Below are 27,990 nucleotides of genomic sequence, written 5' to 3'. Positions count from 1 at the left end.
CCCTATGCCTGAGCAATGGCCCAGGGGGCACCTTTGGCAATGGATAGGGAAATGAACCCAGGAGCACTTTACTCCAGTCTTTTTATTTTTTCTTTTTGAGACAGGGTCTTGCTAAGTTGCTGAGGGTTTCAAAATTGCTAGCATTGGCCTTGAATGTATGTTCCTCCTGCCTCAGCCTCCCCAAGTAGCTGGGATTACAAGTGGGTGCACATGTTTTTAATATCTATTCCAGTATGGTATGGAGCCAGGACATGGAAGCAGAGGGAGCCAAAAAGAGGGCTGTGTGTGGGCTGCAGGCTGACATCTAGGCCTTGTGCTGCTGCTGCATTCTGGAGCAGAATTCTGAGACAGGAAACTCATATTCAAACATAGGCTTTCAACTTGTTGAAGAAGTGCTTTTGTCAATGTTGGAGGCTGGAATGCCTTTTGTTTAAATTAGTAAGCTTGATCTATAACTTTTAAATACTTAAGCTTGTGATAGGCTTTCATTTAATAATCTTGCCAGAGAGAGTAAAATATTAGGAGTCTTGATGGGCGCAGTGGTGTACACCTGTAATCATAGCAATTTGGGAGGCTGAGGCCGGAGGACTGCAAGTTTAAGGCCAGCCTGTAAGACTGTGTCGAAAAGAATAAATAGAAAGGACTGGGGCTGTAGCTCAGTGGTAAACCACCCTTAGATTCAATCCCTACTACCAAAACAACAACAAAAACAAACTAAAAAATTTAGGAGTCTTGGGAATAGCAGGTTAAAAAGTTCTTCCTGATATGATCCTTGAGCTTCCTTCTCCTTTAACAACTACTATAACTTTTGGGTGAGTACTTGTTTTATTGTGTTTCTCTTTGTGAACAATGAAGGAGTATGGAGGCAGGAAACAGGCCGTCTGTTTACAAATGGATCCTAGTTCCGGTGCAATGACTGACATGTACCAAGTGCTCCCTAAATATGTGAAAAATGATGTTGAAAGGCCAGTGTTTGATGATGGCAGTAGGGTGAAGAGAGGTGATAGAAGGGTATAAGCAACTGGCAAAGAGAATATCTGCTAAGTTTATAAAGGAAATGAGCATAAGCTGGAAATTTCTCTTCCAATCAGTAAGGAAGGGCGAATGTGAAACTTCTGTCTCCTTTAAGAGCCAGAGTTGAGCCATATATTCATTCTAAGCCTTAGGTGATCTGGCTATTTTTGTTTTCTTCAAAAAAAAAAACAAGGTTTTTTTTGGTTAGACAAGGATCAATGTCAAACACTGAGAGCCTGATTTTCTGAATGACCAAATTGCTGAAGTCCATTTAAAATGTGAATTAGCATTTAAAAATAAAGAGAAAGAATCCAACTTTTGGAATACCTTGACAAATTGGATCTTCCAGCAACCATGGTCCTGAAGCCTTAATTGGAACTGTGTCTGTCTCAGGTCACATCTCACCACTCATAAAACAAATGCCCCTGGACATATCCTAGTGATGGAAGGGTTCTAAATTCCTGACTCCTGGACCTCAGGCTCTTTAAGTCCCCTTTCCTTTGAAGACTGCCTTAATTAAACTCTTAATGGTGTAATTCTACCACCCTTTGACCTCAGTTCATTTGAATTATATATAGTATAACATTGCATATCAGCTTATATCTATTATAGATTCTGAAACTGATTATTTCACATATGGTCAAAGGAAGCTTGTTTGCTCCAGGAAACAGCTATTAGTGTCATCCTTCCAAATTTCCCTTGGTCATCTCTTTGATGACCCTAAAGGGAGAAGCTAGACTGGAGAATCTGCACCGCCAGAGCTTGACTGCTGCCTGAGGTTAAGATTACATGTGAAAGCTCATCCACAGCTCTGGCTTTCACAGGGACTGGGAACCCTCATTCCTCCCTTTGGGTTTAGATTGCGGGAAATTGTCTTGCTGTTGTTTATCACTGCTCCCGGGCACCTCAACATTATTTTTCCTTTTCACCTTGACAATTTTATGAAAATAGTCTTTACGTTAAATTGTCTTAAAAAATACATTTTTGTAAAAGGCTAGAAAAAAAATATATGTAAAGGTGAAATAAGAGCGCGCGCGCGGGGGGGTGGGGGGTGTAGCACAGATCAAGGAACTGCCAGATACAGTTGCAGAACTGGGGCTTGGGGAGGATGATGAAGAAACTGGGTGACGCTAGAGTGCTAATTTGTTTGACAAATATTTATCTCTTGAGTCCTACGAAAGTGCCAGGCCCTGTTTTGTCGCGAGAGAGTTATCAGTATATTAATCAAAGTCTCTGCTCTCACTGAGGCTTAATTCCAGTGAGGAAGCCAGATAACACACACATAACACGCATGTCACATACATACATATGTACTTTTAGAGGCGAAATAATGCTATTTATAAGACAGAAGCAGAACAAGTGAACAGCGTTTGAGGGTGGCTGCTATTTGAGGAGACGCCAAAAAATTAAAAAGAGCAAAGTACCCGGGACAGTCTTTTCTTTAATTTTCTGGTCTGCAGGAGCGAAATGAGTCTTTCAGGAGCCCCGCCCCCTCCCTCCGGATAGGGCGCAAGGCACGGCCTCCGAGAGACCCCTCCCCCTCCCCCGCCCAGAGGCGGTCTTAGGGCGGGGCTTCTCTTCCAGCGCTTGGAGTGCGCCGCGCAGAAAGCCGCGCGCACAGCAATCCCGGCATGCTCCTGGTTCTCTTTGGGCGTGGAGAATCGCTTTCGGGCCGCAGCTAGGCATTGCTGGGAACTGTAGTTGTCGCTGGACGCCCGCGTCTGAAGAAGGGTGGGCCGCAAAAGCCGCTAAGTCCGGCTTCGTTTCTCTAGCACGTGACTTGCGGCCCTGAGGGTGGAACTACTCGGGGGTGAGAGATAGGGTCATCCCGAGAACCAACCGGGAGTGCGTCCAGGCTGATCGTTCTTCCCCGTTTACGTGTCCACAGCTTCCCTGGGCGCGCGCAGCTCCTCAGTCCCGTTCCCGCCCCGCCTGGCCCGGCCGGGCCATCGGCCGGCGCCACCCCCGGCGCTGCTGCCACCTCGCGCTCGGAGGCGTCACGGAACGTGCTCTCCTCTCCCCCTCCCCCTCCCTTCCCCTCCCGGCCTCCCCCGCCTCCCCCTCCCGTGCTGAGACTCGCCGCCGCCGCAGCCGCAAGAGTAGCCGCCGCCGGAGCCGCGCGCAGCCATGGCCGAGAACCCCGGCTTGGAGAACCACCGCATCAAGAGCTTCAAGAACAAGGGCCGCGATGTGGAAGTGAGTGTGCTTCCGCGGTGTGGGCCTGCCGGGCTCGCCCGCCCGGCCGCGCCGGCCCGGCGGCGGTGGGGAGGGGCGGGGGGCCAGCGCCGGGCTGGTTCTCGCCGGCTCGCGGTCGCTCGAGTTGGCCGCCGCCGCCGGTGACCGCGGCCCGCGGCTGGGCGGAGTGGGCAGCGGGACGCGAGCTGGGCTGCAGCCATTCTCCGAAGCTGCGGGCGCGGGGACCGGGAAATGCCGGGGCTTTCGGCCCCGTCACGCGGGCGCGGCCTGGTGTCGGCTAGGAAGGGATGTGAAGCTGAGGCGGGGTCCCCCGGCCGGGGCCTCGCGGGCGGACGGACTGGGATGCTGCCGCCCGGGCCGCCGACCGCACCGGCCGGGGCAGACCACGTCTCGCGCGGGCTGCGGCTGCAACCTTCCGCCCGGTTCAGCCCCTTTGGTGCCTCCCGCGCTGCCGCACATGGAGCCTGGGCTCTGCCGGTCTCCGCGCCTACCTTCTGCGAGCCGGGCCCAGGCGGGCGGTGGCGGCCCGCAGAGGGGGGTGGGGACCAGCCTGGTAACTGACTTGAGGGTGGTGGATGGGGGAGGGTAGGTGCGCCAAGACCATTTTCTTATATTCCATTGCTGTCCTTAGGACAGCCTTGCTGAGCATTTTCAGTTTATACTCCGGTTACTACTGGCATGTGGAGCGAGCTGAAGGTGGACAATAGTTTACCATCTATTGTGTTGAGGCTTCAGAAAAGAGAGGTTATTCCGACCTCAGCTTTTAGGATCTGTTTTCTTAGTCTTTCTTGGAGTGGGAGTGTGCACAGGATGAAAATCTCTTTGACATGTTTTACCTGAAATGAATTGGATACATAGATCTCTTCCGTCCTTGCATATTCCTTATGCACCAAGCTGGTAGATTTTCCAAGTGGTTGCAAAACTGTAAACATTCATTGTGGTCACTCAGTTCGTTGCTACTCAGCATGTTGCCATTGTCTCATTAAGGTGACATTAGCAGCTACTATTTGCAAACTCTGCTTATTGAGGCAGCACTAGAGGTCTCTCTGCAGCTACTAAAAACCATGAAGTATAATGCATAAACTTCACTGGCACTTTGACCTCTGTATTTGATAAGAAAAAAATGGTTTTACATTTACAGCCTCTTTTTCTAATACAGGTGACATGATTTGCAGTTCTGTAATTTTTGCTAAGGGACGAGTATTTATTTTATACAGTCCTAAAAGAGAGAAGATGTTGGGGTAAATATACTACTGTTCGGCATTCTCTTTAATAGGGAAACAAAACTCGAGCCATTTTCAAAATTAAATACTAATTGGAAAAAACGTAGGGGAATATCTGTGGAATTCCCATTTGAGTGAGGCAAATAAAGGTCATCTATGTCCTGATCATACTTAAATTTCCTTTGTGAGAACTATCTAAGCAAAAGTGAAATTTAAAAATAGGAACAAGAAATTTTGGAAAGCTTCTTGTTACGGTTTCACTTGGTGACAAGACTTAATTTTGAACTTCTTCCAGCAGTAATTTTTCTTGAAGCCTTACTCTTTCAAAGCAAAAACTTACATAGTTTGAAAAATACTCATTTTGCTTGTAGAGCAAAAATTAATATCATTCTTTCCCTTCTTGGATATTGGTACAGATTTTTGTCTTATTATTTCCCTCTATTTTTGTGTTCCAGGAGCTTAATAATATAGTATAATTCAGAAACGTAATAATTACACAGCAAATACTTGCTGATGATTAGAAGGTAACCAGTGACTTCTGGTTGCAACCAGATATTGCAATTCCCAGGATACATTAGGGTAACTAAGACATCAAATAACAGACATTCATATGGTAGTTCTGTCAGATAGACACTATATTGTACTGAGAACTTCATGATACCTCATTTAATCCTTATAGCAGCTTTATGAGCTAGGTATGGCATTATCCCCATTTTACATGAAGAAAGTACTTTAGATGCTTTTGTAGTGTTATGTTTGGGGATGCAAAAAGGGGGAGAAGGGAATGGGGAAAGAAGGGACATTCCAGATTTGAGGAAGCACTACTGAGACCTGAGAGAATGTAGTAGAAATACTGAGATACAGAGAGAAAGTGCTAGATATATGATATGATTAAAGGGTACCTTGGGTCAAATCTGGTTAAGTGCCTTTATTGTGGATTTAGACATAACTTAAGACCAGATGCCATGCCTAATTTAGTTATATCAGTGAGAGACAATTACATTAGAACCATACTGCAACTTAGTTTTGTAAGTAGTTGTGGTTATCAGATTGTTTCAATACTGTGAAATGCACTTTTATTTTTTAATTTTGTATAGGGGTGCTTTGCCACTGAGCTACATCCTCAGTCCTTTTTATTTTTTATTTTTGAGATGGGTTTTCACTAAGGGCCCAGGCTGGCCTCAAACTTGTAATCCTCATGTCACAGCCTCCTGAGTCACTGGGATTACAGGTGTGTGACAAGGTGCCCAGCTATGAAATGCACTTTGAAAAGTTAAAACCTAAGTTACACAACCAGTTGATACACCTTAGCTGCTAGGAGTAAGAATAAAACACATATTTTCTAAAGAAAATGAAAGGGGAGAGCTATGTGAGGATCTGGTCTGTGAAGAGGAATTTTCTTGAGTTGAGACTGGAGATGGCTTCAACCTAGTATAGGGTTTTGATGATCCTCCTTTTCCTCTTAACCTTCCTCTTCTTCCTCATCCTTTTGTGCATAAAACTCACAGAAGGGAATAAAGCTTACCCTGAGGTTTACAGATGAAGTAGAGAAGAGAATAATTACCTCTAGGCAGTTTGGAGTTTGGTTAGGGGAATGAATTTTGTATCTAAACCTAGGAAGTACATAGGGAAAAGGATAAAACAGAAATATTCTGTTTAATGATTACTTTTAAAACTCAACTGCTGTCCAGGTTGACTTTTCTTTTTCTTGCTCCTGTATGCCTTAAGGATGTGACATTTTTTATCAGTAAAGTAAGAGTTTGAAAAGCTTAACATTTATTGTTTGTAGTGTACCAGTGTTATATGGATAATTTATTTGGTCTTTACAGCAATCCCATGAAGTAAGTGCTCTTATTTTCCCCATTTACTCTCTCTTTTTTTTTTTTGTGGTGCTGGGGATCGAACCCAGGGTGTTGTGCTTGCAAGGCAAGCACTCTACCAACTGAGCTCTCCTCCCAGCCCCCCATTTACTCTCTCTCTTTTTTTTTTTTTTTTTTTTGGTGGTACTGGGGATTGAACCCAGAGCTTTGCCTGTGCTAGGCAAGTGCTCTACCACTGAACTACATCACCAGCCCCGCCTCCCCCATTTACTACTGAGGAAACCTGAGGCCTATAACTCTTAGATAACTAACTCTCTAAGTCATAGTGTGGTAAGTGGCAGAGCCTGGGTTTATGTTGAGCATTATGATGTGGAAGCCAGAATTCTTGCTCACTCTGCTGTCCTCCACTGAGGGGAGTCTAAGATTTGACGTGCATGAAGCATGTCTGAAAGTTAGTAAATTGGGAAAATATTGAAGAAATCTGGACTATATCATAGAAATTCCTATTTTGGTACCTCAAAACCTTGCTAATAAAATAGTTAATCTTTTTATCATTTTGATTTATTTGCCTTTTTTTAAACTATTGCAGAATTTCATTCTTATTAGCAAAGCGTTGGTTTGATGAAAAAATGATAACCTGTGTCCTTGGGCTTAATACTTAATTCTCGCCCCCCCCCCCCCCAGGGATGAGGTGGATTTATTTTTTTAACTTGCTCTAATTATTTAAATGCTTTAATAATATATACTTCAGTTTATAAAATTTAACTAGCACTCCCAAACTTGTTCCTCTCTCTCTGAAACTTACATTGGTAGGTGGTATAGTCTGATTCTTGATTCCTTTCTCTTCCCCTTTTTTATCCTTCTTGATATTAGCCATCCCAAAGAGCCCTCATATTTGTACCTTTGTTACTGACCTTATTTACCACTGACCCTGATTAAGACCCATATCATTTTTTTCCTGTGTAAGAATAATATTATACCTAGTTTTCCTGTCTTTGGTATCTTCTTTTCCCATTTATCTTGTGGATTGATCTTTCTAAAAATCTTTCTCTATTACATTCCTATTCACAATCCTTCCCATTGCCTTCAGGATTAAAGTTGTTAGTGTGCCATACATAATTCCATATAAGGCCCTGCTTTACTTTTCTCATCTTACCTATCACTTTTCCTTGTATCTCCCTTATGCCAGCCATGGTAAAGTACTCGATATGATTGAGTAACCTGGTCAGTTTTCTCTTCATGCTTTTATAAATGCTATTCTGTTATATGCCTTCTTTATCTATTTAGTGGGGCTCTTCCTACCAAACTCTTCACTCAGACTCATTCATATATCTCTGGAGCAGCAAGATTACAATTCTGCCACACCATGTCATTCTAATTAAACAGCAAACAAAAACTCTTCAGAAGTTCTCTATAAGGCATTCCTGACTAATAGGCATATTTAATACTTTTAGTCCCTATTCTTTGTCTCCAGTGTTTTTGTAAATGAATTTTCCTTCACCTATTTGGGATTAATTGCTTTGATGCACAACAAATCTATATGTATATAGGTATTAATGTACATGGGCTCTATCAAGAAGCCTAGTAAGGTAGGGATTTTGGACTCCCATTGGTCATTTAGTGACCAGTTCACAACACTTAATAAATAGTTTTTGAGAAGAGAGACTAGATAATAAGCTTGAAAAAAAACTATACATCTAGGAATGAAAGGTACAATATTCTAAGATAATTTCTTTTGGCATTGACACCATGGCATTGATACTGTTGCCTAGCTCTCCTTTAACAGTGTATTCTGTTGTAATACATTTCTATAATGTGAACTAATTCATATTTGGAATGTTAAGTAGAGAAAAAATATTAGTTAATACAAAATAAATATGGGTCCATATTTGGGTTTTACCATCACATTAATGTTTAGCATTCCAAGTAACAGCTGAGGAACACAAAGTACAGAGATGTGGTGTTACAGAGCAAGCCTAGGAATGTGTACCTTGCCTGGTCACCCATTTCCTATTTTTTGGCTCCATTTCATCAGATGCTCTGTCTTAAAAGTACTTATTGCCTTAGTCATCCTGGTACATGTCACCTCTTTCTTCCTAAATTGGCAGAACATGAAGTTTTTTAGGAATCTGTATGTGATACAGTAGACATATTGTAATTTTCTTAAATTCACTTAAAAGGACATATACTAGGGCTGCGGAGATAGCTCAGTTGGTAGAGTGCTACCCTTGCAAGCACAAGGCCCTGGGTTCAATCCCTAGCACTGCAAAAAAAAAAAAAAAAAAAGAAAAAAAAAAAAAAAGGTAAAAGGACATATACTCTCCTAATCCTTCTACCTTTTTTTCCCCCCCCCTCTTTTTATATTTTTTTGATTTTTATTTTTACAGACTGCATTTTGATTCATTATACACAAGTGGGTTACAACTTTTCATTTCTAATCCTTTTAACTTTTTGGATTACTCATTTTTAGTTGGTTTTGTCAATTCTTTCTACCCATTGAGTATAGACATGTATTGGGATTTTGTGACTTTTTCTTGCTTACATCAGCAACTCTCTTTACCCATTTGTGTGTGTGTGTGTGTGTGTGTGTGTGTGTATGTGTATATGTGTATATGTGTATGTATGTATGTATGTAGGGGCTTGTCAAACTCGACCTGTTAAAGCCATGTTCTGCCTTTGTTTTTCCTGTTTATGGCATCATATTCCTAACTGTGACCTGAATGTGAAACTTGAGAGGTTTCTTGGACTCCTTCCTCATCTTCCACATTCAGTCTCATGCCAGTCATGTAGCTTGAATCTCTGTGCTGTCTCTGGATTTTGGCCCTGCCTCTCTATTGCTCTGCTTCCAGCCTACATTAGACGTTATTCCTATTACCTGGCAGTTTAAAAATTGCCTCTTACCTGGCAGTTTAAAAATTGCCTCCAAAGTGGTGTTCTTCCTTCATTTTAGGTTTTTTTTTTTTTTTTTTTTAGAAAGCCAGATGCTTGATTATTTCTCCAGATTCAACTTTCCTTTTCCCCTTTCCTGGCCCTTTAAGCTTTAGCAATACTGAACAACTTATATGCTTATACATAATCTGGAATGCTATCCTCCCCTCCTAACCATTCTATTCTCAGGGCCATCCTGTTGACTGGAATATCCTTCCCTCCTCCTGTTGCCTACCCATTTTAAATTCTCAACTCTAGTTTGGGTACCTTTTTTTGCTCCTGAATGAACTCTGAGTATATCTTTCTTATTATAATTATGGTAATATATTTTACTTATATTTTGTCTGTTTCTCCTACTGAATTGTGAACTTTATGGAGGGTATAAATTGTTTCTTCATTGTCTTCTATTTAGTACAGTGGCTGGAACACAGTAAGAACTAAAATATTCCTCAAATAAATATATCCATACTAGTTTTATAATCCATATTGGTATAGTAATTTTCCCAAAGTATATTTTTTAATTGAAACGCTTAGTCTTCTAGCATCTTTCCCAGTATTGCTTTCCAAATCAGGTATAATTTTTTTTATTATGACAGATAAAATATTGGGAGATTAAGGTGAATTAGGGATTAAGGCACAAGCTTTTTGAGACTCGTTTGTTTTCACTTAATGTTTTCAAGGTTCATCCATGTTGTAGCACATATTGAAAATTTCCTTCCTATTAATGATTGGATAGAATTCTATTTTATTTTATGTATCATTCTTTTATCAGTGAGTACTTGGTAATTTCCTACTTTTACCTGTTGTCTCCCACTTTTTTAAAAAATGCCATCTTTTGCCAGATGTGATAATACAGGCCTGTAATCTCTGTGATTTAGGAGGCTGAGAGAGGAGGTTCATGAGGTCAAGTCCAGCCTGGGCAACTTAGACTCTGTCTCAAAACTTAAAAAGGGCTGGTGGTACAGTGCCCCTGGGTTCAATCTTCAGAACCACAAAAATTAATTAATGATTAAATAGATAAATAAAATGACATCTACTTTGTTGAAATTATTGGGTCAGTTTTTTTAATGTTAAGCTGTACCATATGAAATCGTCTTTTTTTGCGGTTCAAAAAGTCTACTATAGGCATTTTCATATAGTTAAGCCTAATAGAAAATCCCAATTACAGGATTTGTCTCTTTCCACGTGGGTGGTACTCTTTTATTCCTCCTTTTTTCTCACCATATTTAGGATGTTTTGTAAGCTGGAAGTTAAATTTAAAGGCTTGGCCAACTTCAGGTTAAGCATTTTTTAATTAAAAATTTTTAATTGATGACACTGTACTTTGGAATATATCCCAATAGTGATATTAACATTGATTAGAGGGCTGGGGTTGTGGCTCAGTGGTAGCGCACTTGCCTGGCATGTACAAGGCCCTGGGTTCGATGCTCAGCACCACATAAAATAAATTAATAAAATAAAGCTATTGTCATCTACAAGTAAAATAAATAAATTAAAAAAAGATTGATTAGAGGTGTACAGTGGTGTACACCTGTAATCCTAATCCCAGTGGTTTGGGAGACTGAGGCAGGAGGATCGTGAATTCAGAGCCAGTCTCAGCATCTTAGTGAGGCACTTAGCAACTCAGCAAGACCCTGTCTGTAAATAAAAGAAAAAAGGGCTGGGAATGTGGTTCAGTGGTTAAGCACACCTGGGTTCATCCTCAGTACCAAAAAAATAAAAATAAAAAAGATTTTTTAGATGATTCATCTGATAAAGAAGAGTTTAATGCCAGAGATATGAAAGTTGCTACATTTGCTGAAATGAATTTTAGTTATTTAGGTGAAATGCGACATATACTGCATGACATTTGAAGGAAGAAAAAGTAACATGATCTCTGGTGTCCAGTAAAGGAGTTATAAAATGTATTTCTAGAAATTCTAACTTCAGTTTTGCTGTTAAGAAAAATTTTGTCACAGCCTAGCCAGCATCACCTATTACAGTAGGTAAAATAAATCATGACTATTTACTTTGAATCAATCACCCTGAATGGTTAGGTTTTCTTGGTTACAGAATAGTTTCTTTACATGGCAAAATTTCTTTCCTTTTCTGTTGAAATGCCAGAGTTTCTAAAAATGTCCCATACATTTTTCTTCCTTTTAAAATAGGAAGAAAAAATAAAATTAAAATATAATTTAGTTATTTCCTTGGTTTATAAGAATCCCTATTGTATATATATGGATATTGAGTTTTCCTTTTCATAAAAAAAGATTCTTAGATTAATTAAAATTTTGTACTTAATTTTTGCTCTTCATAATATTCTTGACCTGTCTTTTCCTTGCTTTCTTTTAGTCTACCCACTTTCTCTTTGATACTGTCAGCATGCTTACCTATAGTAACCCCATCTTTCTTCCTTTTTTATTAGACAGTTCATATATCCTGACTGGAAAACAGGTTTATTAAATATTTATTTAGTGTTTTCTGTGTGCCAGACAGACATTGTTAGTTGACAAAGAATAATAAATGTGAAAATATTTTTTTCTGATGTAGGAAGTTCTGTTTAGTGCGAGAGACTGGTACCTAAGCATATGCTTAGTGAACAGCACGATAAGTTCTCTACTACAGTTACATAATTTGCAAAGTACTCTTCAGAATGTAGAAAAGGGGAGTTATTCTATATCTGGGGAAATTGAGGAACGTTACGTAGGAAATCATACTTGAGCTAAGTCTTGAAGGATGAGTTTGAGCCAGAAGGAAAGATAACATGTATAACAGATAGTGACTAAGAGCCTTAAAGACCTGCCATGTGCAAATAACAGTTAATGTGACATTACACTCATTTTGCCTTTTGGAAACAGCATTCCAATTTGGCCTTTTGAAGCTACTTTTCTTTCATTAGATATCTCTTGATGGGATTTTAAATCTAGGTGTTCCTACCTCCTTTGGTTAATTAAGGTGCCTCACCTTTTCTTGGCTTGTATATATTAGGCCAATTTCTGTCTCTGGCATTTAAATATTGAGTGAGTTGATACTGGGACCTAATTAATTCCTTCTGACGAGAAGTACTGTGAAGGAAACCATTAATTTCTGCCACCTTGATCTGTGGGTGTTGCTTTTATCCCAGGTTTCATAGGCCTGACTCTTCAGTTTATCCTTTGGTTCTGTGAATTGCCCTATATTCTTCCAATAAATTCTCCTCCCTTACCCTCTTTTTCTCTTAAATTAAATCACATCAATTTCTGTTTGCAGTGTAACTTTAAGGTGATCAACTGTCTTGGTTTGACTGGAACTGAGGCAGCTCCCAGAACATAGTGTTCAAACTAGCAAAGATTCAGACATATCTTTAACAAGTCATTCACTCCAAATGAACAGTTTGAGTGTAAAGATAAGTTCTGAAATTCACATGTTCAGATGGAAATATTCAGTATGCAGTTGAAAATAATTTGTGTACAACTAGCTAAGTTATTTCTCTTAGCTACTATTTGAATTATGAAACTAGTATGAGAGATGAAACAATGAAAATAACCAGTAATAATTGAGCACTTAAATATGTGCAAGGCATTCTGCTTATAGAAATAATCATCAATATTCCTCACAAGATTTTTATTAGACAAAGAAAATGAATGGTTTGCTTAAAAACATGCAACTAGGAGGGGGCAGAACTGGCATTCAGTTCCAGATTTCTGACTTTAGAACCCCATCTTTCTAATTATTATGCTTATACTAGGTTTCAAAAATCTTGCACCAATAATGTGTAGATATGGTATAAAAGCAAAAACAAAAACAAAAACAAAACAAACAAACAAAACTTACTGTAATCAAAGCATATACCAAGGGCAGTGGGCAGTGGAGAAAGAATCACTCACATTGACTTGGTTGAGTTAGGGAAGGCTTCATGGAGATGTTTGTGTTTAAGCTAAAAGAAAAATAGTTATTTCCTTGGTAGTACATTTTGTGTGAGCCTGGAAATAGAGGCAGCACAGCATATTTGGGGGCAGTTGAAGTACTTTGTGTTAAGTACAAAAGGAGCCATAGATAATAGGCAAACAAATGGTGTGGTTGTATAAATGGTATGGCTGTATTTATGGTCAGGTGATAGCCTAGATTTAGCTTACAGGATTGCTTAGGTAATGTGGCCAGTAGTAAAACTTTGGAAAATAGTGCAGGCAATGATTAGAGTGACTAAGATGATAATGTGGGTGAAGGCTTATAGGTATATGGGGGAAAGAGGACTGGGGAACCACATCATTCAGGGGACTAGGTAAAAATGAAACCGAAAAAAGGGTAAAAATGAGACTGAAGAATGTAAGAAACTTAGCAGCAAAGTGGTGGATCAGAATTTTAGGGAATTTTAGAACTTGTAGGAGAGTTTCCTAAAAGAAAGGCAAAAATTATATTGTTAAATGAGAGGTCTGATAAGGACTTGAAATAAGCCATCTGTTGTATTTGGCAGTTGGGCCAGCGAGAAATGGAAACCTGAAAAGTGGTGGAGGCAGGAAACTAGATGATCTGGAGTTGAGGTAGTTGTCAATAGGACCTCAACTTAAATGTTTAGTAGAATGTAAAGAAGGACCACAGTTAACTTGGGGAGGAAGTAGGATTGAAATAAAGCTTTTTGATGTTTTCTTATTTGTGTGGAAGGGTGGAATTGACTGTAACTAGGCTAAATTGAAGAAATCAAAGCAAAGAAACCTAAGGCTCAGACTAGAAAAGAAATGAAAGAGCCTAGAGTAGGGAGGAATTGATAGGAAGGTGTGAAGTTAAGAGATATAAATGTGGTCAGATCTTGAAGAGGCCACAGGTTGAAAAGCACTTGAACAAGTTTAGACATAAGCTGCAGCAGAGAAACTGGAGTAGATTATGCCAGATGGCCTCTGTTTTCTTTGACAGAGTTATCCCATGAGGATGAAGGGTCTGAGAAGTAATCTTTGTAGGAAAGGTGTTTTATGGAATGCAAAATAGGACCTATCTAGGATTGAGGGCCCCATCTGAAGGAAGTCTAGATGGTCCATGACTTAGGAGTTTTCAGTTTGTGATTTTTTCTGATTTTTAGTTTTTCATCTTTACTATGGTGTGAAATGATACATACTTCAAATTTCAAATTCACTTTTCCTGAGCAAGTGATAACTTGGCTGCCCTGTATCAGGGTGGAGCTTCTAGTCAGCCACGTGATCATGAGGGTACAAAAATCCATACTCTGCCAGGTGTGGTGGCGCACGCCTATAATCCCAGCGACTTGGGAGACTGAGGCAGGAGGATTGAGAATTCAAAGCCAGCCTCAGCAAAAGCGAGGTGCTAAGCCACTCAGTTAAGACCCTGTCTTTAAATAAAGTACAAAATTGGGCTGGGGATGTGGCTCAGAGGCCAAGTGCCCCTGAGTTCAATCCCTGGTATCTAAAAACAGCAGTAGTACCAACAACAAGAAAACAAAAGCCCATACTCCACAGTGTGCTGTGTTATTAAACTGAGGTGTTCATTAGCCTAGCTGTGTTCAATGCACTTCCAGCTTAACAAGACCTTCAGTTTTTACAATGGGTTTGTTAAGATGCAACCCTGTTGTAAATTAAGGAACATTTGAACTCTATTTGTTCTTTTGGTAACAGTAATGAATACTTTTTAGTTGATTATATCAGATTTAGCTGTCAGTGTGTTCTGGATTATAGTTAGAATTGAGAGTTAAACCAAATTCAAAGTGTAGAAGTCATATTCAGTTGAGTTGTACAAAACAACAGCCAACCTGAACTAGCAAGAACATTGGAATTTAATAATTTGAAATCTTTTTTTTTTCCACAGAAGTGAAAATGTGGGGAATATAGAAATATTGATTGTCCACACACCTAGTTGGTAACCAAATTTTCTGATTTCAGAAAATTAGATATGATATCACATGTTTTTAGAAAACTTTCAGACATATAAAAGTAGGCAGAAAAATGTGTTGAACTCCCACGTGCCATTGTAAAACAATTACAGTTATGGACAATCTAATTTCATTTATATCCTACCTACTTGTATCCTTCCCTAGATTATTTTGAAATGTAATCTTTCAGTATTATGTTTAATCTGCAGCATTTTAACATATATTCCTTAAATGCAAGACATATGTTGTTCTCAGTGTTTATTCTTTTGAAACATAACTCGGAATGCTATTTTCCCACTTAAAAAACCCAAATAAAAATTGTCATATAACTAAATATCTGATTAAAAATACGCTTTTGAGGGCTGGGGAGATAGCTCAGCTAGTAGAGTGCTTGCCTTGCAAGCACAGGGCCCTGAGTTTGATCCCCAGTACTGCAAACACACACACACACACACACACACACACACACACACAAAGCTTTTGATACGACTTCATGATATTTCAAAGTAAAAGTATCTACTATCCTACCATATATTTTTAGAATATTTAATAAAAGTAACGCCACTAGGAAACATAGGGACAGATGTGCATTACCCCCTTAAAGGTTTGGGAAGCTTCATAATGGAAATGGCATGAATTGGGACTTGAAAGTTTCTTGGTTTGGCTAAGATGTATAGATTAGAATAACAGAAACTGGGTTTTTTGTTTGTTTGTTTTGTTTTGTTTTCTTAAGCTATTTGTGGCTGTGTACAACTGTGGGGATGAACTTGCCTCTGGTTTGTTTTGGTGGCCCAAGTTAGCCCAAGAAATTACTAGATCATTGTTTCCCAGCTGGTGCTGCCCTAGAGGTGGCCAAATGGGAATTTGGGTAGTGAAGCCCATGCAGCCTTGGGCTTTCATCTCAATATGCTGTGTATTTCCTGTGTGTAGCAGGATTTAAAAGAGATTGAGAAACACTATTTTAGCTTCCTTAATATTTCTCTTCTGTTAATAAATTCTGTGTTGTATTTAACTTTTGTCAAAAATAGAATATTTTCATAATAAGACTGCATTCTGAATTTGTCAGTAGCAGTGCACAATCTTCTAATATAGTAGACTTTAGCTTCATGCAGTGATTAGGGTCTCTGCCACATTTTTTACTTTCTTTCTAGGTTTTTGTATTTGTGAACATGATGACATTTAATGAAGACATGACATGTTTGTTATGTAGATCAGAATATCCCTCTGTATGTTTTTCTTTTGGTAAAAATATGGAGGACTGGACCTGTTACTGAGGAAATCATGTATATGTTGTTCAGCAATGTAGGTAGGGAGAAAGGGAGGTTGGGCAAAACTTGAGAGGAGGTCAAGAGCTCCTCTCATCTGACTGGCAGTAAAGGGAGAAAGAACAAAAGAGAAGTGTAGTTTTTTAAAAAATATTATTTTTAGATGTTGATGGACCTTTATTTTATTCATTTATTTATATGTGATGCTGAGAATAGAACCCAGTTCGAACCCAGTTCAATTCTCAGCATCACACATGGTAGGCAAGTGCTCTACCACTGAACCACAACCCCCAGCCCTGAGAAATATAGTTTTAAAGTTTGAATTTATAACCCAGAGGAATCAGAGAACTGGACACTCTGGCAAACATTTTATAAGAGTCCCCTAGTTGTGACTGCTGCCAAGTTTTGAATTCAGGATATAACCGTCAATTCTTAGGAATGGAACTCATCTGGCTTGAAATTGTCTCTTTTTTTTCTCTTTTTGTTTTTTTGTCGACGTATTGAAGAGGGGAAATTGGAGTCTAGCTAATTTGTATCAGCACAAGGGACTAAGATGACTCTAGGAAATGAATTATTTTGGTGCTACAGACTTTCAGATTATGATTTTTATTGTTCTTTTGTTTTCGGGGGTAGGAAATATCTGGTGCTTAGGGATGTTTAGGGATCAACAGGAAAGATTCAGGACCTTCCTATTCTCCTTATTCAGTTCCTTTGCCTAGTAAACTTTAATAAAGTTATTTTGGCTTAACAGTACAGTAAATAAGTCACTTTTACATGAACTACTCAACATTTATTCCTAATTATCATTGTAACATGAAATAATTAAGTATAACAGTAAAGTAGGTGTCCCATAAACATTACTATACATTTTATACCCTTGAAGGTTTGTTACTGACTGCTTATAATTTTTATAATTATAAGGAATATTTATCAACTGCCATTGGTGATAAGCAACACAGATCCAAGTGTACAGTACAGAATGAGTAGAACAAAAAATTGAATGATACTGATAATTATATATCATAGAAAAATTAATCTTTGAGGCAAATGAATTTAGGAAAGGGTTTTAAGTAATTTGAATACTTCTCAGTAAAATAAGGAACATTTTTAAATTGTAGAAATAATATGCATAATTGTTTAGTGAGGTTTACTTGGGTGTGATGCTGCATGCCTATAATCCCAGTGGCTCAGGAGGATCAACGTGTTCAAAGCCAGTCTAAGCAATTCAGCAATACCCTGTCTCTAAAAAAAAAGGGGGGGGGGGGTGGCCAGAAATGTGACTCAGTGGTTAAGCACTTCTGGGTTGAATCCCCAAACAAAAACAAAAAAGATGTAGACTATTTCTGTCTGCCCAAAAGTTCTCCCATGTCCTGTAAGAGTAACTTCTTTCCTTCCTCTAGCCCCTGACAAATATTAATCTGCTTTTTGTTATTATATATTAGTTTTCCTTTTTCAGAATTCTGTCAAATGTGATCATAATAATAAAAATCATATGTATGCTTTTCTTTTGCTTAATGTAGCATTGGTATTGTTTCGTGGACTAGAAATTTGTTTTAGTTGATCATATTTCATTGTATATTACAATTTGTTTATCTGTTGGTGAACAATGGGTTGTTTCCAGTTTGGAGCAGTAATGAGTAAAACTACTATGAATATTTGTTTGTAAGTCTTCATGTGTTTGTTTTGTTTTTCTTTCAGATAAGTGCTTAGGAGTAGAAGGACTGGGTTGTATGCTGTGTAATTAAATCTTTAAGAAACTTTGACATTCTTTTCTAAAGTGATGGTACTGTTCTACATTCCCGCCAACAATGTGTGAGCTCCAGTTGTTTCACATCCTCACCAATACTTTGTGTTAGGAGTCTTTTAAATTTTTGTCATTTGAGTATATAGTGTGACATTTTCTTATGGTTTTAATTCACATTCTTCTGACATTTTTTTACCTACTTATTATAGGCCAGTCATATGTCTTCTTTATGTAGTGTTTATTTAAGTATTTTGCACATTTAAAAAATTAGGTTATTTTCTTTTAATTGTAAGTTGTAAGTTTTTAAAAAATATAATGTAGATAGAAGTTCTTTCTCATGTATATGTATTGGGAATATTTTCTCTCAGTCTGTCTTTTCATTTTCTCCCCCCCCCCATGTGTTTAATTGGTGCATCATAGTTTTACATAATGGTAGGACATGTTAATATACTTGTACATGCATACAATGTAACAATATAATTTGGCCAGTATCATTCCTTGGTAATTCTCCCCCTTCCCTTCTCCTTCCTTCTGGTCCCCTTCCTTTACTGTACTGATCTACCTTTGATTTTCATGAGATTCCCCTTGACCTTTCTTTTCCTTTTTCTTACTAGCTTCCACATATTTGAGAAAACATAACAACACTTGACTTTCTGAGTTTGGCTTATTTCACTTCATGTTCTTAAATTCCAATTCATTTTCCTGCAGATGACATAAGTTCATTCTTTATGACTCAGTGAAAGTCCATTTTGTATGTATACACCACATTTTCTTAATCTGTTGATGGACACTTAATCTGGTTCCATAGTTCAACTTTTGTGAATTGTGCTGCAATATGCATGGGTATGCATGTGTCACTATAGTGATGACTAATTATTTAGAAGTAGCCAGCAGTGGTACAGCTGGGTCTTATGGTGGTACCATGCCTAGACTTTAGAGAATCTCCATACTGATTTCCATAATGGCTGTACTAATTTACAGTCTCACCAACATAAAAGTGATCCTTTTTCTCTATTTCCTCTTCATCATTTATTATTTTTTGTTTGTTTGTGTTTGTTTTGGTACCAGGGATTGAACCCAGAGGAATGTAACCATTGCCCCACATCCCCAGTGCCCTAACCCCTCCTACCCCCTGCTCCCTGGCCTTTTAAAATTTTATGAAGAGAAAGAGTCTTGAGAAGTTGCTTAGGGCCTTGCTAAGTTGCTGAGGCTCATTTTGAACTCACCATTCTCCTGCCTCAGCTTCCCAAGTCTTTGGGATTACAGGTGGGTGCCACTGTGCCTGGCTTATATGTCTGTTTTTATGCCAGTACCATGCAGTTTTAATTATTATAGCTCTGTAGTATAATTTAAAGTCAAGTATTGTGATGCTCTCCAGCCTTTTTTGCCTTAGGATTGCTTTGATATTCTGGGTCTTTTATTCTTCCACATGAATTTCAGAATTCTTCCTATTTCTGTGAAGAATGTCATTGGTATTTTAATGGGAATTGCATTGAATCTGTATATTGCTTTTGATCCTGTGGCCATTTTAACAATATTATTTCTGCCTATTCATGAACATGGGAGGTCTTTTCATCATCTTATGTCTTTGTTTTTTTTTCTTCAATATTCCATAGTTTTCATTGTAGAGGTCTTTTAGTTCCTTGGTTAGATTTATTCTTAGGAATTTTATTTTAGATTTTTTTTTTTTGAGGCTATTGTGAATGGAATTGTTTCCCTCATTTCTTTCTCAGAAGGTTCATTAATGATATGTAGGAAAGCTATTGATTTTTTTGTAAGTTAATTGTGTAACCTGCTACTTTGATGCTTTTGTTTATTAGCGCAATCAGTCTTTTGATGGAGCTTTTTAGATCTTCTCAGTATAGGGTCATATCATCTGCAAACAGTGATAATTTGACTTCTTCCTTTCCTATTTTATTCCTTTTATTACCTTCTCTTGCCTAATAGCTCTAGCTAGAATTTTTGGTACTATATTAAATAGGAGTTGTGAGAGTGGAGATCCTTGTCTTATTCCAGTTTTTAAAGGAAGTGCTTTCAGTTTTTCCTCATTCACTATGATATCAGCTTTGAGTTTGTCATATATAGCCTTTATGATGTTGAGGAAAGTTCTTTTTTTTAAAATTCATTTTTATTGTAAACAAATGGGATACATCTTGTTTCTCTGTACATGAAGCAGAGGCATACCGTTTTTGTAAACATACATTTACCTAGGGTAATAGTTTTTGATTCATTCTGTTATTTTTTTCTCCCCCCCACCCCTCCCACCCTTCTTATCCTTCTATACAGTCCTTCCTTCCTCCATTCTTGCCCCCCCCACTCCCCCATTGTGTGTCATCATCCACTTATCAGTGAGATCATTTGTCCTTTAGTTTTTTGAGATCAGCTTATCTCACTTAGCATGATATTCTCCAATTTCATCCATTTACCTGCAAACGCCATGATTTTATTATTTTTTATGGCTGAGTAATATTCCATTGTACCACAGTTTCTTTATCAATTCATCAATTGAAGGGCATCTAGGTTGGTTCCACAATCTGGCTATTGTGAATTGAGCAGCTATGAACATTGTTGTGACTGCATCTCTGTAATATGCTGATTTTACGTCCTTTGGTATAGGCTGAGGAGTGGGATAGGTGGGTCAAATGGTGGTTCCATTCTAAGCTTTCTGAGGAATCTCCACACTGCTTTCCAGAGTGGCTGCACTAATTTGCAATCCCACCAGCAGTGTATGAGTGTACCTTTTTCCCCACATCCTCTCCAACACCTATTGTTGCTTGTGTTCTTGATAATCGCCATTCTAATTGGGGTGAGATGGAATCTTAGTGTAGTTTTGATTTGCATTTCTCTTATTAAAGATGTTGAACATTTTTTCATATATCTGTTGATTGCTTGTAGATCTTCTTCTGTGAAGTGTCTGTTCATTTCCTTAGCCCATTTGTTGATTGGGTTATTTGTATTCTTGATGTAGAATTTTTTGAGTTCTTTATAGATTCTGGAAATTAGCGCTCTATCTGAAGTATGAGTGGCAAAGATTTTCTCCCACTCTGTAGGTTCTCTCTTTGCTTTGCTAAGAGAAAGCTATTTAGTTTGAATCTATCCCAGTTATTGACTCTTGCTTTTATTTCTTATGCTATGGGAGTCCTGTTAAGGAAGTCTGATCCTAAGCCGACATGTTGAAGATTTGGACTTATTTTTTCTTCTATAAGATGCAGGGTCTCTGGTCTGATTCTGAGGTCGATGGTCCATTTTGAGTTGAGTTTTGTGCAGGGTGAGTGATAGGGGTTTAGTTTCATTCTGTTGCATATGGATTTCCAGTTTTTCCAGCACCATTTGTTGAAGAGGCTATCTTTTCTCCATTGCATATTTTTGGACCTTTGTCTAGTATGAGAAAATTGTATTTATTTGGGTTTGTGTCCGTGTCCTCTATTCTGTACCATTGATCTACCTGTCTATTTTGGTGCCAATACCATGCTGTTTTTGTTACTATTGCTTTGTAGTATAGTTGAAGTTCTGGTATTGCGATACCCCCCGTTTCACTCTTCCTGCTAAGGATTGCATCAGCTATTCTGGGTTTCTTATTCTTCCAGATGAATTTCATGATTGCTTGCTCTATTAGCGTAAGGTACATCATTGGGATTTTAATTGGAATTGCATTGAATCTATATAGCACTTTTGGTAGTATGGCCATTTTGACAATATTAATTCTGCCTATCCAAGAACATGGGAGATCTTTCCATCTTCTAAGGTTTTCTTTAATTTCTTTCTTTAGTGTTCTGTAGTTCTCATTGTAGAGGTCTTTCACCTCTTTTGTTAGATTGATTCCCAAGTATTTTATTTTTTCAAAGCTATTGTGAATGGGGTATTTTTCCTAACTGTTCTTTCTGAAGATTCATCACGTATGTATAAAAATGCATTGGATTTATGAGCATTGATCTTATATCCTGCTACTTTACTGAATTCACTTATGAGTTCTAAAAGTTTTCTGGTGGAATTTCTTGGTTCCTCTAAATATATAATCATGTCATCAGCAAATAGGGACACTGAGGAAAGTTCTTTTTATTTCTAGTTTCTTCAGTTTTAGATTTTTTTATTTTAATCATGAATGGGTACTGAGTTTTGTCAAAGGCTTTCTCCATCTATTAAGATGACTAAGTGATTTTTGTCCTTAATTCTACTTACATGATGAATTATATTTATTGATTTGCATATGTTAAATTAACCTTGTATCTCTGGGATAAAACCAACTTGGTCATGATGTATCATCTTCTTAATATGTTGTTAAGTATGATTGCTAATGTTTTATTAAGGATTTTTGCATCTGAGTTCATCAGGGACATTGGTTTATAGTTACCTTTCTTTGATATGTCCTTATCTGGTTTTGGTACGAGTTTGATACTGGTTTCATAGAATTAATTTGGAGATGTTCTATCCCTATTTCATGGAATAATTTGAGGCATAATTCAGCTGAGAATCTAGTTGTTCCTGGACTTTTCTTTGTTGGAAGACTTTTATTACTGTCTCTGTCTCATTGCTGGTTATTGGTCTGCTTAGGTTTTCTGCGCACTTTTATATATATATTTTTTAGGTTCTCAATGGACCTTTATTTATTTTTATATGGTGCTGAGGATTGAACCCAGTGCCTCACACATGCTAGGCAAGTGCTCCACCACTGAGCCACAACCCCTGCCCCTTCTGTGTCCTCAGTTCAATTGTGGCAGGTTTTATGTGTTTAGAAATGTATCCATTCCTTTTAGGTTCTCCAATTTATTGGCGCATAAGTTTTCAAAATAGCCCCTAATGATATATATTTCTGTCATGTCTTTGATGACTTCTCCTTTTTCATCTCTAATTTTATTAGTTTGGGTCTTCTTTCTTTTTCTATTGGTTAGTTTAGCTGAATCAATCTCTTTTATCTTTTCAAAGAACCATTTATTTCATTGATTCTTTGTGTTTTTTTTTTATCTCAATTTCATTGATTTCAATTCCAATCATAATTATTTCCTTCCTCTTACTGATTTTTAGATTTGATTTCTTCTTTTTTCGAGGACTTTCAGTTGCATCATTAAGTTTATTTGCTATTTTTCTGAATTTCTGTTGTAGACACTCATAGCTATAAATTTTTCTCTTAGGATTGCCTTTGTAGTTTCCCAAAGGTTCAGATACCTTGTATCATTCTCATTTGAATCTAAGAATTTTAAAATTTCTCCCCTGATTTCTATAATCATCTATTCATCATTCAGAAGTGTATTGTTCAATTTCTATGTGTTTATATAGTTTCTGTAGGGGGTTTTGGTGTTGATTTCTGATTTTATTCCATTATACAAGGAATTATATACTCTTTTTCTTGCTAAGAGTTGCTTTGTGACCTAAAATATGGTCTATTTTGGATGTTTTTACAAGCTCCTGAGAAAAGAAGTATATTTGGCTGTTTTGGGATGAAGTATTGTATAGATGTCTGTTAACTTCCATTTGATTTATAACATATTTCAGGTCCAGAGTTTTTATTCAGTGTTTGTCTGGGTGACCTACCTATCTGTTGATGAGAGAGAGAGAGAGGTGTGTTGAAATAACCCAATATTATTGTACTGGGGTCTGAGCCTTTAATTTGAGTAGTGTTTCTTCTATGTAATTAGGTGTACAATGTTTGGGATATAAATATTTACTATTGTTATATCTCCTTTTAAAATTGTTTTCTTTAGTAGTATGAAGTGACCTTCTTTGTCTCTTCTGAATAATTTTGGCTTGAAGTCTGCGTTTTTGAATATCAGAGTGAGTACCTCTGCTTGTTTTCAGGCTTCATTTGCATGGAATATTAATTTCTGTCCTTTAACTTTGAGCTTGTGAATATGTTTCCCTGTAAAATGAGCCTCTTGCAAACAACATATAGTTGAGTCTTGTTTTCTAAATCATTCTCCCAGCCCATATGTTTTAATTGGTGAGTTGAGACCATTTACATTCATTGTTGTTATAGAGCAGTGTTTATTATTTCCTGCCATTTTGATTTATTTCTAGTGTTTAATTTGGTTTCTGTTTCTCATTTGCTTAGATGTACCTCAAATGAGATTTGATTTTGAATAACTCCTTTATCTGGATGTCCATCTCATTCTCAGGGTTTGGACACCTTTCTGTTATTTCCCAGAAGAGGTTAGCCATTCCATTAGTGTGCACCTCACATCTCTCTTCAATTACAGTGATTCTTAAATTTGGTCTCTTACCGTAGTAGGAGTTCTTGTACATTCTGGTCATTTTTACTTACCTTCTTTTCTTTAATATTGTGTGAATGTTCAAAACTGGCCACTTTGTCTTCTAACCCTGAGATTCTGTCTTTAGCATGGTCTTTTCTGTTAGAGACTTGCAACTGAACATTTTATTTGATTTATTATGTCTCTTATTTCCATGATTTCTCTTTGGTTCTTTTTCAATATCTCTGTCTCTTAATTGAAATTTTTACTCTTATCTTATACCAATTTCCTTAATTCATTCAGTTGTTTTTCTGGAATTTGTGGAATTTTCTGGATTTTGTGGAATTCGTTGATCATTTTTATAATCATTCTTTTGAATTTTTTTATCTGATACTCATCTATGTCAGTATATCTGGAGAGTCAGTTGCTGGCTAATTAAGAACTTTAGGAGTCACGCTGTGTTGCCTTGTTTCTTCTTAGTTCTTGTATTCCTGTGTTGGGTTTTATGCATCTGTTTGAATTTAGTTCTCTCCTACTCTTATGTATGGACCTTTTTGAAAAGAGTGTCTCTGGGGGGCTGGAGTTGTGGCTCAGTGGTAGAGTGCTTGCCTGGCATGTGTGAGGCCCTGGGTTTGATACTCAGCACCATATATAAATAAATAAAACTTAAAAGATCCATTGATAATCAAATTATATTTTTAAAAGAGTGTCTGAAAGATCCACAGGTAGTTTTATGTTAGTGAAAGATTAAAAACTTTCTAAGATTAGAAACAAGGCAAAGAATTAATTATTGCTCTTATTCAGTATTGTACTGGATTTTCTAGCCAGGACAATAGGGCAAGAAAAAAAAAAAAGATAACCAGGTTGGAAAGTAAGAAGTAAAACTAAGTCTATTTACAGATAATATGGTTTAACTAATAAATATGTTTAACAAGGACTGGGGTTGTGGCTTAGTGGCAGAGTGCTTGCCTAGTATGTACGAGGCACTGAGTTTGATTGTCAGTACTGCATGTAAATAAATTAAAAAAAATAAAGGTCCACTGACAACTAAAAAAAAATTTTTAAATATGTGTTTAACAAGACTGCAGGATTAATATCACTGTATTTTTAAAAGTTGTATTTCAATACATTAGCTACAAAAATGTGAAAATTAAGAAAACAATTCTATTACATTACAAAGAGTGAAATACTCAGGAATCAATTTAGCTAAAGAAGTATGGTAATTGTGTACTGAAAACTGCAGCTTCATTGAAAGAAATTAAATAAGTAGACACTAATGGGTTGGAAAGATTAATAATTGGTTAATTTCATTCTTCCTAAATGATGTACAAATTTAATACAGTTCCTATAAAATCCAAGCTGACTTGTCTGTTTCCTTTCTTTTGCAGATATTGACAATTTAATCCTAGAGTTCATGTGGTATTGCAAAGAACCTCTACTAACCAAAACAATCTTGAAAAAGAACAAAGTGAAATTGTAGACCAAAGTAATTTCAGAACTTATTACAAAACTACTGTGGTATTGGCATTAGGATAGGCATATAGACGAGTGAAATAAAATTGAGAGTCCAGAAATAAACTCACAATGGCACCTGAGTTTTTTGTAGGTCATTTGATTTTTCAACAGTGGTGGCAAAATGCAACAGAGAAAGAACAGTCTTTTCAATAAATGAGAAAACAGGATGTTGATATTTTTAAGATATTAAACCCCTACTGCACACCATATTTAAAAAGTAACTCCGAATTAGACAGAGACCTTCATGTAAGAACTAAAACTAGGACTGGGGAGATAGCTCAGTTGGTAGAGTGCTTGCCTCGCAAGCACAAGGCCCTGAGTTCAATCCCCAGCACCAAAAAAAAAAAAAAAAAAAAGAAAAGAAAAAGAAAAGAACTAAAACTATAAAACTGTGAGGAGAAACAGACCCACAATTTTATAACTTCAGAAGTAGTTACTTAGTACAACGTTAAAAAGCACGTAACAAAATTAAAATTTTGTTCCTCAAGATATCTAAAATGTAGAAAAGCAATTTACAGATGGAAGAAAATATTTGTAAATCATACACACACGTATGACTTGTATCCAGAATACATAAAGAACTACAACACATGGGAGGCTGAGGCAGGAAGATTGCAAATTCAAAGCCAGCCTCAGCAGCTTAGTAACTTAGTGACGTCCTAAGCAACTTCTAGTAATGGTGCAGTTCCTTATAGTTACCTGCTCTCACATAACATTGATGAGATCTAGGCAAAATATGATATGACTGGTGAAATTATAAATTGGTGGGTTTTATCTGAGGTCACTCTGATCCTTCTACTTGGGGCAGAATACCATAGTCTTCTTGGCTTGAAGTATGTTTATGGTGTTCCAGGTGACAGAATAGACAGAAACGTAAGAGGGGGACTCCTGGGAGAGAGAGTTGCAAAGGAAGTGAGTCCACAAATGTTTAAGAACTGCCAAATCTCTGTCAATCTACAATACTGCAGTGGTGGCAGTTGTGCATGTGTGTGTGCAGTGTGAATGCTGGAACTTAAAATTGCCTTTATTAGTAGATTATTAATTCTGAATATATTGTTTTAAGTTGTAGTTGCAAATTATTATCTTTAATGAGAAAATAACAAAATTAAAAGACAAAGCTGCAGGACAGAGGAATGAAGTAGAATGTTTAAAAATTTGACTAACAGAAGACAACTAGGAACAGTGTTAAAAACAAATGAGATGATAGAAGACAAAAATAGCACAACAAAATGTCTAGTTTCAACTGTATCAATAATTACGTTTCATATAACTGAAAGGCAGAGATTGTCAGGCTGGATTGAGGCAAGACCAAACCAAACAACATACGTCCAAGAGGGCAGCATTCTAAATACAGCAATGCAAACAGTTTGAACATAGAAAGATGAAACAGTGGTGTGTACATTTTGGACCTTGATATAGTTTTTTTTGTTTTGTTTTTGGTACTGGGGATTAAACCCAGAGATGCTTAATCACTGAACAACATCCCCAGCCCCCTTTTTTATATTTTGTTAGAGTCAGGGTCTCACTAAATTACTAAGTGCCTCACAAGTTGCTGAGACTGGCTTTGAACTTGGATTCCTCCTGCCTTAGCCCTTGGGATTACAGGTGTGTGCCACTGCACCCAACCTTGATATAGATTATATGTGAAGTACATATATTTGCTATTGGTACTCACTTTGTAACATAGGGAATTAATAAGGGACAAATTTGAATGAATGGTTTGTATAGATACATCTAACATCATATAGTAATAAGTTATGGTTTTTGGACCTGTTATGAAAGGTACTTTCACTATACTGTCTTCTAGTGATAGATTATGGTATTCTCATTGGGTTCAGAGAGTGGTTAAGTAATATGCTCAGGATCCCATAGCTAGTTAGTGGCAGAGTCTCTCATGTTTCTTTGCATTGTGTCACTTTTGTGACTTTAATACCTAAGAAGATATATAGGAATTATAATTTTTGCACTTACATTTAAGACTTTTTAAAAGTAGCTTTATTGAAGTACAATTAACATATAATAAACTGTAATATAAAGTGTGTAATATGTGCTTTGACATGTGTACACTCATGAAATCATCGCCACAGTTAAGATGATGAAAATATTCCTCATTTGTAAGCTATCCTCTCGACGTTCTTCTTAAATTAAATTATTTCATGATATTGCTCTGAGATTTTAAACTCTTGAGACACGAAGTCCTATAGTTTAGTCCTGTCTGTCCAGCCCTATACCAGTCAGGACTTTTTAATGATCCATTTTAAAAAATG

General features: G+C 37.5%; 1 protein-coding gene across 1 annotated transcript in view; it reads left to right on the top strand.

Moving 5' to 3' along the window:
• The first annotated feature begins 2,553 nt into the window (after window positions 1-2,553).
• Window positions 2,554-27,990, top strand: part of KPNA3 (karyopherin subunit alpha 3) — an 88,348-nt gene continuing 62,911 nt past the window's right edge. The window contains exon 1 of the mRNA XM_079137671.1: window positions 2,554-3,210. Coding sequence (XP_078993797.1) covers window positions 3,142-3,210 — 69 coding nt within the window. The 5' untranslated portion in view covers window positions 2,554-3,141. The remainder of the gene's footprint in view (window positions 3,211-27,990) is intronic.

The sequence above is a fragment of the Sciurus vulgaris genome, assembly GCF_902686455.1.
Source record: "Sciurus vulgaris genome assembly, chromosome: 4".
Taxonomy (NCBI): Eukaryota; Metazoa; Chordata; class Mammalia; order Rodentia; family Sciuridae; genus Sciurus; species Sciurus vulgaris.
Note: the sequence above shows the minus strand (reverse complement) of the source record. Positions and strands in the feature narration are given on the sequence as shown.